This window comes from Vicugna pacos, chromosome 17, assembly GCF_048564905.1.
Source record: "Vicugna pacos chromosome 17, VicPac4, whole genome shotgun sequence".
NCBI lineage: Eukaryota > Metazoa > Chordata > Mammalia > Artiodactyla > Camelidae > Vicugna > Vicugna pacos.
In genome coordinates, this window is record NC_133003.1 from 35464823 (window position 1) to 35480262 (window position 15440).

Below are 15440 nucleotides of genomic sequence, written 5' to 3' on the forward strand. Positions count from 1 at the left end.
TGTCCCAAGTTCTGTGTGTCTTGTATTTCTTTTGCTAAATCTAGAAACCCTAAGGATTGATGCCGTTTTTTTTCTTAATACTGTCAATATTGTGGGTGAAACTCCCATTATTTCCGTAAGGTAGAAAGTAACAGCATTGGGCTCATAAAAAACAGAAATTTAAAGTTCTGAGTAACAAAAATTAAATCAATTTCATCCATGCAAAAGTGTGCAGATAGGGTTTTCATAGCAATGATTTATAAGTTCATATCAACATCCCCTTATTCCAGCCACAAGGAAACACCAATTCTTGTTAACCTGCACACAATGATAATACTTTTAGTTTTAAATTATTCAGCAAACCTAGTAGTTAGAATTGGATTGTTCTTCATCATTCTTTCTGTTTCTCAGTCACAACTTAAATTCCCAGATCCTTCATCAAGAAATTAAACTGATCTTTTCAGTCTTTGAAAAGCTATCTATGCTCATGGACTAACTATATCTCTACTAAAAAATCCTTCTCATTCACTGATTAAAAACTGCCTTACATTTTAAATGTCTAGAAATAGCATTCCCAATGTTAGCTCATTTGTGTCTTATATTTATTTTCAAAATATTAAGTATCTATAATGTGTCAGGCACCCTGTTAGACGCTAGAAACACAAGACAAAAAAATCAAAACATGTTAACAGTAAAATTTCTGCTTTCTTTCAAAAGGCTTGCAGCCTGTAAGGCAGATAGAATAGGAATTATTATTCACACATTACATGTGAAGGAGCTAAGTGTTCGAGAATTAAAGGGTCATATCTGAGGTCCCACATTAAGAAGTAAAGAGACAGAAATTCAACTATTGTCCCTGGCTACAGGCTCAGGGCACTTTCCAGTATTTTCTTCAAAGGAAATCTCAGACTACTTAGTACCACAACCCCCGGAAGCAAAAAGGAAAGCATGTTGAATCCCTTTATAATGTTTTTGTGCTTTTGAAGGTGGAACAGGTGTTCTCTGGGTGCTCGAGAAAAGCAAGGCATTGAGTGGGAATTAAAGATCCTGAGCAGCCGTTGTAACCAGACCAAGTTAATCTGTGGAAACCGGAGCACTCAGCCAAGGCGATGCTATTTCAATTGGGTGTCACAGGTGACTCATCAGAGATGGCTCGCTTCTCGGCCTCCTGATATTTTTCTTCGGTATGGGGTGTCAGATTTCCTTCGCATTTCTGGACAACAGCCCTCTTGTCCATTTCCAAATTTTTCTGGTTTCGGAGCCTTCACGGGGACCTCCCCTTTTATACTGGAAGCTAATCATGGACAGGACGTTTAGGAAATGAAGAACAAGGTGGGGGAAAAGAAAAAAGAAAAAAAAAGAGTCGGGGGCCTGGAGAGAGGCCTAAAATGGGGAAATTTGCACTTCAAGAGCTTTCCCTATCCCAGCCTCTCAGAATGACAGCTCTCCTCCGCCAGAAGACTACGTCTCCCAACAGGCACTGCGCGCCGCACAGACACAGGCTGGCGGGCCCTCTGCTCCACGCCTCCGCCACAACCAGCCAATAGCAACCCCGGCTTTGAGCCTCCGCCCGGCCCGGACCACGCGGGAACAGGGGCAATAAAACTACATTTCCCGAGGCGCCTGTGCGCTTATTGTGGCCAATCGGCGCCCGGAGTTCGGAGCCTCGGGGCGGAGCCGGATGCATAGGCCATTCCATTGGCTAGAGACAGCTTACAAGAGCCGGAACCCGGGAGAGAGAGAAGCGAAATGACATTTCCTCTTTAAATAGCTGGAGCCCGGGCCGCGTCGAGAAATGGCCGCGTCGGCAGGTGGGTCATGTAGTGGCTAGGGATGTTGGAGGGGAGGTGGGCCGGGGACCAGGCTCAGGCTGCGAGCTGAGGCAGTGGCGATGAGGAGCCGGAGAGAAGGATGGAGAGGTGGACTGGGATGAGGGGAGGGAGGATGAATGGCGTGGAGGGAGGTGGGCGGTCCGGCCAGACAGGGATGGAGAGGCCGGGTACCCGCCGCCGCTCGGACCTGTTCGCAAACGCGGTTGAGGGGCACTGGCGGCCGCCATCCATCGAGCTTTCCTCGTGAGGCTCCTGCCCTCGGCTCTAAGCTGGGACTTTCTCGTTGTCGGCGGAGTCGCCGCAGACACTTCGCCTGCGCTGCCCGCACGGTCCCTCCGCGAGCACGGGGCTTCGGGCTCGCCGGGCTCCGGTAGGAGCAGGCTGGTACTTGAACTTGCATCGCAGCTCGCTCTCTCCCAGATCCTACCTGGCGATCCCATTTGGGGGTGTCTATATACATATACGTATTTTTGTAGGAGGGTAAAAAACAAGCCAAGGAAACAAACACCCCCCCACCAAAAAAAAAAAAAAAACCCGCGGCGATGCCGAAACTGGCTGCGAACTTTGTGCTTGTACGATTTTTCTCCTAGATTTAAGTAAGTCTTCCCCAACACCGAATGGGATTCCTTCTTCAGACTCAGCCAACGATGCCATGGACCCCTTTCATGCTTGCAGTATTCTTAAGCAACTCAAAACAATGTACGATGAAGGACAGCTGACAGACATTGTAGTGGAAGTGGATCACGGGAAAACATTTTCCTGTCATAGAAACGTTCTTGCTGCAATCAGCCCTTACTTCAGGTATGATGGTGGTGGAAACTTTCATTGATATCCTCACCGAGTTCCCTTTTCCCCCTCAGTATTGCCCACTTGAGTCTTATACTGAGATGCAACAATGAAATGAAACCAATACATTTCCTTCCTAAAAATAAATAACAAGCCCTATTTTATTCAGTCCCACCCACGCCTTTTCAACTTCACAGATTCTTCTAGAATTCAGGTGGTTGGGTTTTAAGTTATGAATATGGTTTCGTTTGTATGTTTCAGGTAAATGACGGGAAAATCTAATATTGCACTGCCCAATATGGCAGTCACCAGCCACATGTGGCTATTTAAACTTCAACTATTTAAAATTCAGTAAAATTAGAAATTCAATTCCTCAGGTACACTAACTATATTTAAAGTGCTCAATAGCCACATGTAGGTAGTGGCTTCCCTGTTGTACAGCTCAGATATAGAACATTTTCATCACTGAAAGTTTTATTGGGTAGTGCTGATCTGGAATTTGTTCCAAGAATGTATCCAGGATTTCTTTAGTGCATGTAACTCTCTTAGAATTTAAAACATAATACCCTGTTCTATTTAAAACCAATTGTCATTTAATGGATTGTTTTAATACCACGGAGATAAAAGCAATGAAGTAAAAATGAATGAAATATGGTTTCTATGTATGTGCCTTAGACCCCAGACTAATGATTATTTCTAAGATTTTCGGAAGTATTTTTAAGCTCAGTTTTCATTTTCATTTTTATTCATCCATATGTATCATAAAACTTTGAAAAGTAAAATTTCAAAACTAGGGTCTAAAAATAATATCAAACTCTTAAGGTCAGTGATAAAAGCAGTTTCTTGTTTGAGTTTAACTTCTTCTTTAGTTTCAAGTGCTCACTTTAAGACTTTCAGTATTCAAAAATGGTGCATGAATGACTATGAAATAGTTTTCTCAACCACACTCTCAATGTGCTTCTTCCTTTTGAAGGTGCTTACCTTTATAGGGCTTATAGCTGGGGAGTGTGCCAGACAGCAGTTTCTGGTTCCTCTTTCTCAGAATACTGGGTTAAATATAGTCACTTCAGTTTGATGCTTGTGATGTAACCATTTAGACTTGCCTAGGGTAGGTCATTGGACTATTAAGTATTAACCATCATGAGGCAGCGAGCTGAAAGAAAAAAGAAGAAACTCATATACACTAAAGACAAGACATTTGGCCTCTAATGGAAACTGCTGGTGAGACTGATTCATCCAGGAGATCCATTAGATATGGTTAGGTCATGTATGTGTTTAAATATGTTTAAATTACTGCTTATCAAACTCTGAGCAAAGCTTACTTTACATATGTTACTTTATGTAATCTTTACAGTCCTGTCTCTACACAGTTGTTATTCCCATTTTACATGTGGAAAGACTAAGCCTCAGAGAGGTTAAGTGACCTGCCTAAATCATCTGTCTCAGTGGCAGAGGCTGGATTTGATTCCAGAGCCAGGCTTCTTAGCCACTATATGACTTTAAGGGAGCAAGAGTGGGTCCTCTTTAAAGTGACCTTTCAGAAATTTTAATTGTTTAATTAGACTTGAGTAATTAAAAAGAAAAAGAACTGAAACTTCAAAGTGAAAATGTCTGTATCTCACTGTCTCACTATAATTTTATATTCTGGCTTATATCCTTTAACTGTCATACTTAATTAAAATTAGTTTTGAAAACCCAGACAAATCACTTCAAAAGAAGTATGCTACAGTAGTTTTGTGGGGGTTCTTTGTTTGTTGTTTTTTTTAATTTCCAAGAAGGAAATGCTTGGAAAGCTTTCTAAGCATAAGATATGTGAATCCAAGTGAAGATACCTGTATAGAAAACTCAGGAATTAGGATCTTTCTTGCTAGAGGTTTTGGTACAAAAGTTTCTTGGCACCAGTGCTGCTCCTTATGTGAGATCAAGAAAGTCACACTTAATAGTTTCTAAGTCTTGCATCACTGCTGGAAAAATTAGAATAGCTTGAAATCTGGCATGGCTGTTTCACGATCCCAGTGGCTTGTCAGAAGTAAAATTTGTATGATCATTAGAAACCTTTTGCTGCATAGGATTTTATGTGAGGAAGCACTCCCCTTCATATAGAGTTGACATAAAGAACCTATTAGAACGGAGGAGGACTCAGGTGTCACATTGCTCCTGTATGTGAGACCAGGTTACTCAAGTCAGTAGTAGCTCCCATGATTAAGGGATACATGGTAATGTTCTCCTTTGGGAGTTAATCTTTGCCTAATGGAGGGCTTTATTTTCCTTTTTAATTGGAAGCTGCACAGCTGAGTTTTTCAGCACCTGTACTGAAAATGAGCTCATACATTGGAACATCTAGTTTTCAGTCACTAAAAAAAAAAAGTCTGTGTGATATTAAACTTAAAATTTACATAGTAGAAGTAAAAATAGGACTCAAAGAATGGTTAACCCAGGCAACAAGCTGATCCTGGTACCCTTGTATGCCTCCAATATTCCATACTGTATTTTTAAATTAATTTCATGTTTTTGATGAAGACTTCAAAAGTGACTGGAAACCTACACATTTAAGGGTATTTTTTCATAATATAACTCTTAAAAATAAAATGGAAGGGGGGTGGGCGCAGAAGTCCAGGATCTGAATAATCCAGTTTATCACTAGTGTTAGGTCACTTTCTTCAAAAGACATCCAGTAAGCTTCCTAGGGCACACAGTCCTTTTCTCAAGAGGATTTTAGAAGAGCTTTTAATTTTATTTTTATATTTAATTTTAAGAATAGCCAAGAAAGAAATCTTAAAGAAGGGAAAAGAAAGGCAAACGACATTTATAAATGACTAGCACTTCTAAGTAAAGAGCCGGGTTTTTGGCCACTTAATGTTCTGGCCTAGAAAGTACCATAAATACACAGATATTTTAATTTAAAAGAAAAGAAAAGAAAAGAAAAGGCTTGATCTCAAAGACAAAAGCATGGAATTTTGAAAACCATTATCTCCAAAGAATCAGTTAATTCTCTTTAGAAGTAGGCATTATATTAAGCCTACAGTAATCTATTTGTACACAAATATAAATAGGTAAAATATGGTAACTTTGAGAAAATCAAGTATATTTCTTGATTTTCTTAAATCAAGCAAAGATTTTCAAGAATAAGTACATTGATGTTCTTTAACTTCCGGAAATGATTAAGGAAGCATTCAAAGGATAACTGATTTAAAAGGAGTAGGCAGAAAATATGAACTTTTCAATATATCTTGTTCTTCTAAGATGAAATTTTTAAAGATATATTTTGGCACAAGTTGCCCTGTCAGTTTCCACTGGGTCCTGAGAAGTTTTATTGGATAGGCTCTGTATGCTAATGTGTCACACTGATACCCTATGGGTATTCTTAAACTTTCTGACTGACCTGGTGATTGAGGAGCTCAAGTCCCTAAGGTAACTTGACCAGAAGCCTGGATAGGGCTTCAAGAAAAACAACATGTCCTGGAATAGTCCATGCCGTCTTTTGATGTGCTTTAATTAGGTATCCTCTCCTTTTCTCAGAATTGGCACAAAGTGCATGGCCTGCTCCAGAGAATATGGTTTTTTGAGATTAGCCAGAGTAGACCCTTCTGCTAGGTGATCAACTTTGATCCCATTTCCTGCTATTCAAGATATCAGGAAACACATCTGGAAATATTTTTCAGTTTCAAAAGATAAATAAATTAATCACTGTTTCCTTCCTAGATCCATGTTCACTAGCGGCCTTACAGAAAGCACTCAAAAAGAAGTTCGAATAGTTGGTGTTGAAGCTGAATCGATGGATTTAGTGTTGAACTACGCCTATACCTCCAGAGTTGTTCTGACAGAGGCCAATGTTCAAGCCTTGTTCACTGCAGCTAGCATCTTCCAGATTCCCTCCATCCAAGACCAATGTGCTAAGTACATGATCAGTCATTTGGACCCACAGAATTCAATTGGGGTCTTCATCTTTGCTGATCATTATGGACATCAGGAACTCGGAGATCGATCTAAAGAATACATTCGTAAAAAGTTCCTGTGTGTCACCAAAGAACAAGAGTTTCTCCAGTTGACAAAAGACCAACTGATAAGTATCCTTGACAGTGATGATCTAAACGTAGACCGAGAAGAGCACGTTTATGAAAGCATTATAAGGTGGTTTGAACATGAACAGAATGAAAGAGAAGTGCACCTTCCAGAAATTTTTGCCAAATGCATACGTTTTCCTCTGATGGAGGAAACCTTTATAGAGAAAATCCCACCTCAGTTTGCACAGGCTATAGCCAAAAGCTCTGTGGAAAAGGGGCCATCCAATACCAACGGCTGTACACAGAGACTGGGAATGACTGCATCAGAAATGATCATATGCTTTGATGCTGCCCACAAACACTCAGGAAAGAAGCAAACAGTGCCTTGTCTAGATATATTCACAGGAAGAGTGTTTAAACTATGCAAACCACCAAATGATCTAAGAGAAGTTGGGATTCTTGTATCACCAGATAATGATATTTACATTGCAGGAGGGTACAGGCCGAGCAGCAGTGAGGTATCCATCGACCACAAGGCAGAAAATGATTTCTGGATGTATGACCATTCCACCAACAGGTGGCTATCGAAGCCATCCTTGCTCCGAGCCAGAATAGGCTGCAAACTGGTGTACTGTTGCGGTAAGATGTACGCAATCGGAGGGCGTGTTTACGAAGGTGACGGGAGAAACTCACTGAAATCTGTGGAGTGCTACGACAGCAGAGAGAATTGCTGGACGACCGTCTGCGCCATGCCTGTTGCCATGGAGTTTCATAATGCCGTGGAGTACAAAGAGAAGATCTATGTTTTACAGGGTAGGTACCTAAGTGATTTAGATCTGTATGAAAGGACAGCTGGTCAAACTGTGGTTCACTCACTGACACTAAAACGTAAGTAAAATGTACGTTGTTCCTGTTGGTTGAGGACTACCTCTGGCTTTCTTATCATCAACTATTTGTTAGAACAGTCTGTTCTTTAAAGGACCCATAAAGAAAATAAACTTTTTAATCAAAAAAAGCAGGTGCTTTCAAGTTCCCAAAATGACCCTGCAAGTTTTTGATGTTCTTACTTTATTTCGACAACATGTGGAATAAGTATATTTGAAAACATTTTTTTCATAGATCATAGTTCAGCATTTTGGGAAGATGCTTTCAGAGGCATTTTAAAGACTTTAAATAAGAAAGCAAGTTTGATGCATGACTTTTTTGCTTTTCAATAATGTATAATCAAGAGATGTTGCAGCAACTACTTTTCTTATGGAATTCACTAGATTAGCTTAAAAGAGGAAAAAGAACGAAGCATCAGATGCAGTCAAACTATTCAGTTGCCAAAGAATTTTGTATAAGCCTTATGATTGCAAAGGGTATGAAACTTAATTACAAAGAGTTTGAAATTACAGTCTTCAAGATTTTAATTTCACTGCAGTTTATGTTGCAATCCATAATACATTGTTTTCAGTTTTTTTTTCACTGAAGAACTGTGAGATGCTACCTTTTTCTTACTTCTACCATTATAAGATGGAGGGACTATTTAATATACTTAGCTTAAAAATTTTTATTTAAACTACTGAAGACTAGTACTCTGGCAAAGATGATAGAGCAGAAATACAAAGAGCAAATGAGTAAGAGTAAATAAGATATTTGATTCAAGGTTCTGATTTGTGACAACTAATGTTTTCCTTGTGTTTGGTTTCTTATTTTAGTTGCTTGAATGTCAACTGCAGTGTTGACAATACCAACATGGTTATTCTTCCTTGGTGTTTCTTAATTGCTTATATATAAATAATTTCCTTACACTGCTACTCTAATAAAACAAGGAAAAGGGGGCAATTTCCATGTATTTACACGTGGTTTTTTTAGGTTTTATCCCATTGTGGTTTTGGTTTTTTTTAAATTATGTTCTTTGCTCTAATCCTTTATTTGACTAATAATTTCCTAGAATTGCCTGAGCCCATTTGTTTAAACTTCAATGTAAAGTTAATTTCTCCAGAAGGAGTAGTACTCTCTAGTGCCTTGTTTTAGTTGAACAGAAGCACAGGCATGATTTAGGTTTGTTGGTCTTGCCAAAAAATGGAGTATCTGAATGGATAGGTAATCTATCGAGTATGGTTGGATAGGTTATATCATCCCACAGGATGAAGCTGTCTCTACACAGATTTTGGTTTTACTGACTAACCAGCTAGCTGATAGAGATAGAATTAATTAGAAGACTCCTAATTGGAACGCAAAGGTTGTGTATTAGTGTAAATACTGGAGCAACATAACAATGAATTAATGAAATTTCATGGCTCGAATGAACATTGTTTAATCTGAGGTTGTATTTTATATGAGAGGAATCTGAGGTGCTAAGGGTTTTCTTAATTGCCTGTCACTGTTTTTAATTTATTAAAGAGGACTTTAGATTTTAAAAATCAACTTTTAAAATGTATTACCTTTCCTTTTTAGAAGAAATTTATAGAGAGGTAATACATGTTAGAAAGTTTTAATTCCTGTCTTCTTTATTAAGAATCCTGTTCCATGTTAGTCAATAAGGGTAGGTGATATGCACACAAAAGCTGGGAGTTTAACAGGCCATTTTATGAAAAATTGAAATTACAGCATCACTTTTATTAAGCAGGCAGTTAAATTTGTCCATAGGAGTAACCCTAGTTCAAAACAGTTTTCAAGGGGAAGCTCAATTTAGAAGTAGGTACTTCTCATCTAAACAAAGCTTCTTTATATAAATAAACTTGACATCAATAGTCAAAAGCTTATGCTGTACTATCAGTGGCTGTGGAGTATCATTTAATCTGTTCATAAAGAGTTCAGATTTTCCTGTCAAGTATTTTATACAAATGTGATAATTAGCCAAACTCTTGTAAATCTTCACTAGTTTAATTCTTCTAGACATTTTTATATTGGCAGCCTGACTCAGTACATCCTCTTATTGTCAAAATAGAACTGAAACTGACTCATAGTCAACTCCAAACGATGTGTGTATTTTCTATCATCTTAAAGCTATGTCTTCTCCTCTTAAATAGTTGTCTTTGTATTACAGTAACACTAAAGTAAACATATTAGTGGCCCATAGACACAAATCTGAGCAATTCTATGGATTATCTTATAATTAAATAATTAGCACATAAATTTATAGTGACTTATTTGTGATGAAACTGTGATCTCACTGGCTAACCATTAGTAATAATGCCTTTTTAAGAGCTGGCTTAAAATAAATTTTCTGAAATACCCAATTGGAGAGAGTAGTGGAACCAATCTCTTAACTCTTATTCTGTCATCAAACCAAAGTCACTCCTCACACTCCCCCAGTATGAACACCCCAATTCAGGTTGACTCTACTATTATGTTATGCTGTGCCACGGAACAGAGACATTTTAAGCTATCTTACAATATTTAATGTGTTCCTGGTGATTATAAAAGAAATATTTTATAAAGTAAAAGATTTGAAAATTATGCTCTTTAATCCTCAACATATAACCAAAAAGAGACCGTAAACGTACATATTCTTGTTTTCTGTTTTTTTCTTTTTCCCTTTTATAGGAGAATTTTTCCTCTTCTATGAGCCTCAAAAAGACTACTGGGGTTTCTTAACCCCCATGACTGTGCCTAGAATCCAGGGCTTGGCAGCTGTATACAAGAACTCTATCTATTACATAGCTGGAACCTGTGGAAATCATCAGCGTATGTTTACTGTAGAAGCCTATGACATTGAGCTCAATAAATGGACTCGGAAGAAGGACTTTCCATGTGATGAGTCCATAAATCCATACCTTAAGCTGGTACTCTTCCAGAATAAACTCCATTTATTTGTGCGAGCTACTCAAGTGACCGTCGAAGAACATGTCTTCAGAACCAGCAGAAAAAATTCCCTTTACCAATATGATGACATCACTGACCAATGGATGAAAGTGTATGAGACCCCAGATCGACTCTGGGACCTTGGCCGGCATTTTGAATGTGCTGTTGCTAAACTCTATCCTCAGTGTCTTCAGAAAGTACTTTAATGAATCGTAGGCCTTAGTGAGCTCGCTGGCATCTCGTGCTTGAGGACACTTTCAATGATACAAGAAGTGCTGTCAGTATTTCAGAAAGCTGAGGGAGTTTATACATGGAGATGGGTGCTCTTAAAGATTAGTGTAGGGAGGGATTTCTTTTCATCCTTGTGATGTTTTCATTTCAGTAAGCAAAAGGTAACAAAGTGCAATTATCAGCTTTTTTTTTTTCTGGTATAAATGTAATCACCTCATTCTAGCATTTTGTGATGAATAGTCTGAGACACCAGATGAATCGACAACTATGCACTCTTATAAGAGCAGTTAGGGTATTATGGGTTAGAGACATCCAAAATAGTTTGATGTGACTTTTTATTTTGAATACGGGTAAAAATCTGAGGCAATATCACTAGGACTTTAGCTGTGACCTCTCCAACACAGAGACGCACTAACTTAGACTCTCATTCTTAATATATGTATGTTTGTGTACTGTTTTCAAGTGTACTGAGATTTAAATGTGTTCTGTTATTAGAGTAGACTAAAGGAAAAACAAATCAGTCTCAGAAAGAGCTTTTAGTCTGATTGTTTTCTATTTCCCATGTTACTTTAAGTTAAGCTCAAGTTTTAAATTAGCAGTTTTCTGTTGACAATTTTTTTCAAGTGCTAACTAACACTGTCTCAATTTTTTTTTTTTAATCCTGAAAAGGGTTCAAATTTACAGGTGGCTGGTGCCAGGATAAGTTAATTCATGCGTAGAGCTAGATAAAGATTCCAATCATCTGAGCCTTTGCTTACCTTTCAAATTGGTATGTTAGTTTCACGGCCATAGGTCTTGACCTGTTGAACTCTTGTGATTTTCCAAGATTCTCTACTTAGATAATGGCAAGATATGGCCAGTTATTGGTCTAACTGGATTCACTCTTGAAACAGTGAAAAGAACTTTATACTCAGTTTGCACTAACATGGGCCATTTTGTCGCCCAACATCCTCTTCCATCCTCTCCCTGTCCAGTCAGGATCAGTACAATGAAAGTTACCTTTTTCTTCTGCACAGAGTGTAATGTGAAGTTTTATACCTGCTTTTGAAATTCTGCTTTCCAGAAACATAAAACTCTTGCAGTAGTCTCATTTAATGGCTTCTGAGTTACATATGACAATTAAAACCTCATTTTTTTTCATTTTTGCACTTAACAGTTATGAATAATTTTACATTGAAAACCTTGTTCTGGCTGAAAGTGATGGAAAGGGAAAAGAGTGAGTGAAGAGAACCATCGCATTATAGGTACTAAGTCATTTTTGATGTTTAACTGATGAGTTTCTAACAATCAGTTAGAAATGTTAACAGCAAGGACAAACCAACTCATGTGTTATACTGGAGGCAGACATTTGGATCAGTAACTTATTTTTCCCTCTGCCTGGAATAATTAATAAAGGATATAAGTATAGCCCAGTGTCTGTCCTCAACTGGAACATTATAATTCTCCTTAAGGAAAACAAACTGGCATGGTTTGTATTAAAAACTCTTGCACAAGTTGTAATGTGATACTGTGAAACAAATTTAAAACATTGCCTCTTTGCATCACATACCTCGTTTTTCAGAAACTTTCCAAACTGCTTGTCATAGCCCTCTACAAGTAGGGAAGGTTTCCTGAAGCCGAATTTAAAGTGGACAGCATTGAGAGAATTAACATTTTAAAATCTAGTCTTGGGAAACTAGATACGTGCTTTCTTACTGGCCCTGACAGTGTATCTATAATCTCTTTATCGACTTTGTCAACCAATCACCTGTTTTTTTTTCTCCCCCGTTTTTCTTTGTCTTCGTGCTGTTTCGGGGCTATTTCCGTGAGCATTTTGAAGTATCCCTGCGGTGTTGCATTGCCAAGGGTGGGGGGTGGGAACAAAAGGAACTAACTTTTACAAGAGACGTTCATGTAATTTATTTTTTGAAAGCTTTGTTGAATATCAAAGATTTCCTGCCGCTTTTTGACAATCCTGTATTTATTTAGAAGACTGTGTTACTTGAAAACATGACATTAGAACATTGAGTTAGTAATTTACATGTGCTGTCTATGTAGAGGAGTACAGTGTACTGTGGTTGATTCTGCAGTCGATTTATTCTGTTGATCTGCACAACAGTTGATCCTTTTGCTATGACAGTTTATATTGAGGGTGTGAGCTAAGTATAGTGTGTCAAAGCCAAGGTTTAGAATTTGCTACAGAAGTAGAATATATATTGAATTTTGTATGAAGAACTATTTGTTTAAATTATATACCTGGGATATTTTGCCACTTTGAAAATAATTTCAGAAGAGGTCCTAGAAAACTAAGATTAGTAATATGCGTGGGTATATGTTTAGATATTTAAGGTACATTTGCATAGTAGGATGAGAATATAAATAAAAGGCACAATAGGTACTACAGAATTAAAATATAGGGTAACATATGCCAGTCCCACTTGACCTTTGTTTTTGCATTTGAAGAAGGTATGTAGCACTTTCCTCTGTATTTTTTACACATCGAAAACTGGACATGGTATAACTATATTATAGGAAAGTAGAAACTGTATTCTTTATTTTCCATCTTTGTTTTCTGTTATCCTACAAAGCATCAAGTTGAATTCATTGGTGCATGAGAACAAGTGGATGTGATCTGCAAGGAATCAGATTCCCTACGTGAAGCAGTTTAAAATGGCATTCAATGTTCAGTGCTCAGGTATGTAGTAAGTACTGTAGTCCTTTGGGGGCAAATGTGTAGATATTTTTAAACATTTTGCCATAATTGCACAATTTTTTGCATTTTTACCTGATGGCATTGTTTCGTATAATAAAATCTTTTCTGACCGAAAACTTCCCTTGTCGTAATTGACCTCTAACTAGTGAGTTTTGTAGAATTAAAACTTGGTGAAAATCATGAAATACCTTATATCATGGTGGGAGAGAACAAGATTTCAATCTATCAAATATTTGGCCTCTGGTACAAAAGGAACAGGTTAATATTATCTTATATAATGCTCTTTAATTCCTAAAGCAAGCTCGCTCATATCGGTAGCTCTTTTGTTGAGTTGGTTCTGCCCTCAACTCTTGGTATTCCATTCCTTTCTGTCACAATTCCTACCTAATCCATCAGAAAATCCTGTTGCTTCTTCCTTCAAAATATAGCTAGACTGTGACCACATACCACTTACACGACTATCACCCTAGTCTGAACTACCTTGCCTGCCTTAATGCTTTGCTACTGAATTGGTCTCATTTCAGTCACCTCTGACCCCTTGGAATCTAGTCTGTCCTCCACACAGTAGCCAGAGTGACCCTGTTAAACCAGAAGTCAGACTACATTCTTCTGCTCAGATCCCTCCAGTCTCCCTTCACATGGGAGCCACACCCCTTCCTTCACGATCTCCACTCCCAGCCCCACTTCTAAGACTGCATTGCGGTCCCCCTGCTTGCTCACTCCATTCCAGCTACACTGACTGCTGTTCCTCAGACACGCCGAGCCCCTGCAACATCAGGGCCTTTGCCCATGCTGTGTCTTTTCCCGAGGAAGCCCTGACAACTCACTTAGTTAAGTCTCTATTAAAACTCCAGAGAGGTCTTCCCTGACCACCTTGTGTAAAATGGAACTCCTTCCAACTCCACCCCTACCTATACCACCTATCTCTTCCTGCTTTATATTTCATATACCCCCACGAAGTTCCACGAAGGCAAGGAATTTATTTTATCTATTGTTCACCTCAGCTCAGTGCCGAGGACATACTAGACACTCAATGTTTGTAGAAAGAAATGGATTTTTGTTTAGTCTTAGAGCACCCTGAGAAGTGGTAGGACCAGTGCTACCACCTCTGTTTTATTAGATTGGAAACACCAAGACCAAGTGAATTGCTGAAGGTCATCTAACTAATGAGGGGCTCGCTTGGGGTTAGAACCAAGATTTCCACTTTCACCTCAACCTACTTCTGACATGCTACACTAGTTCGAAGCAAACTGATAGAAAAGGCAGATGCTCTGTATTGTGTCTAATGGTTGCTTTTTTTAAGTACCACTTTTTCCCAACACTATTAACATCTTATATTTATAAGCCAATATTGATTCACTATTATTAACTAAATTCTCAACTTTATCAAGAAATCCTTAGTTTTTACATAATGTCCTACTTATGCTCCAGGATCTCATGCAGGATACATAACATTTAGTTGTCATGTCTCCTTAGGCTCCTTTCGGCTGGGACACCTCCTCAGACTTTCCTTGTTTTTGATGACTTGGACAATTTTGAAGGGTACTGGTCAGAGGTTTTTGAAGGGTACTGGTCAGAGATTTTTGTAGGTCTCTTGTTCAGATCTGTCTGATGTTCTCATGATTGAACTGGGGAGTTAAGACCACAGAGGTGAAAAACCTTTCTCACATCCTATCAAGTGTATACACTCTCAGTATGACTTGGCATTGTTGATGTTAACCTGGGTCACCTGGCTGAGACAGCATGTGTCACATTATTCCTCTGTAAAGTTACTTTCCCCTCTTTCCTTTGAAAGGAAGTCCCACTTTCAAGTTCACACTTATGGTGCAGAGTTACAGGCTACCTCCCTGAAGGCAGAGTTATCTACATAAGTTATTTGGGGTTCTACTGCAAAGATTTATTCTCTCCTTCCTAATTTACTTATTTATTCAGTTATTTATATCACTGTGGACTCATTTTATACTTTGGGTTGTTATATATTATCTACATAACATATAATAATGTATACAAATATATGTATATATTTATACTTTGTGTTATAACCCACTGCTACTTTATCTTGTGGCTCAAATTCTTCCAGCTTTGGCCACTGGGAGCTCTTTCAGTTGGTTCCATTGCCCCTTG

The 15440-nt window shown here is 38.4% G+C and overlaps 1 protein-coding gene across 2 annotated transcripts; it reads left to right on the top strand.

The window, feature by feature from the left end:
* Window positions 1-1714: 1714 nt before the first annotated feature.
* On the top strand, window positions 1715-13432 carry KBTBD8 (kelch repeat and BTB domain containing 8). Of its 2 annotated transcripts, XM_006196472.3 has the most exons (4): window positions 1726-1790; window positions 2402-2612; window positions 6300-7414; window positions 10136-13432. In XM_006196472.3, the coding sequence occupies exons 1-4, from the start codon at window positions 1775-1777 to the stop codon at window positions 10597-10599; spliced, it is 1806 nt and encodes a 601-aa protein (XP_006196534.1). In that variant the 5' UTR covers window positions 1726-1774; the 3' UTR covers window positions 10600-13432. The 2 variants fall into 2 exon arrangements, with proteins under 2 accessions (XP_072797738.1, XP_006196534.1); XM_072941637.1 differs by lacking the exon at window positions 2402-2612 and having other exon boundaries at window positions 1715-1790; window positions 10136-13415.
* The last annotated feature ends 2008 nt before the right edge of the window (window positions 13433-15440 follow it).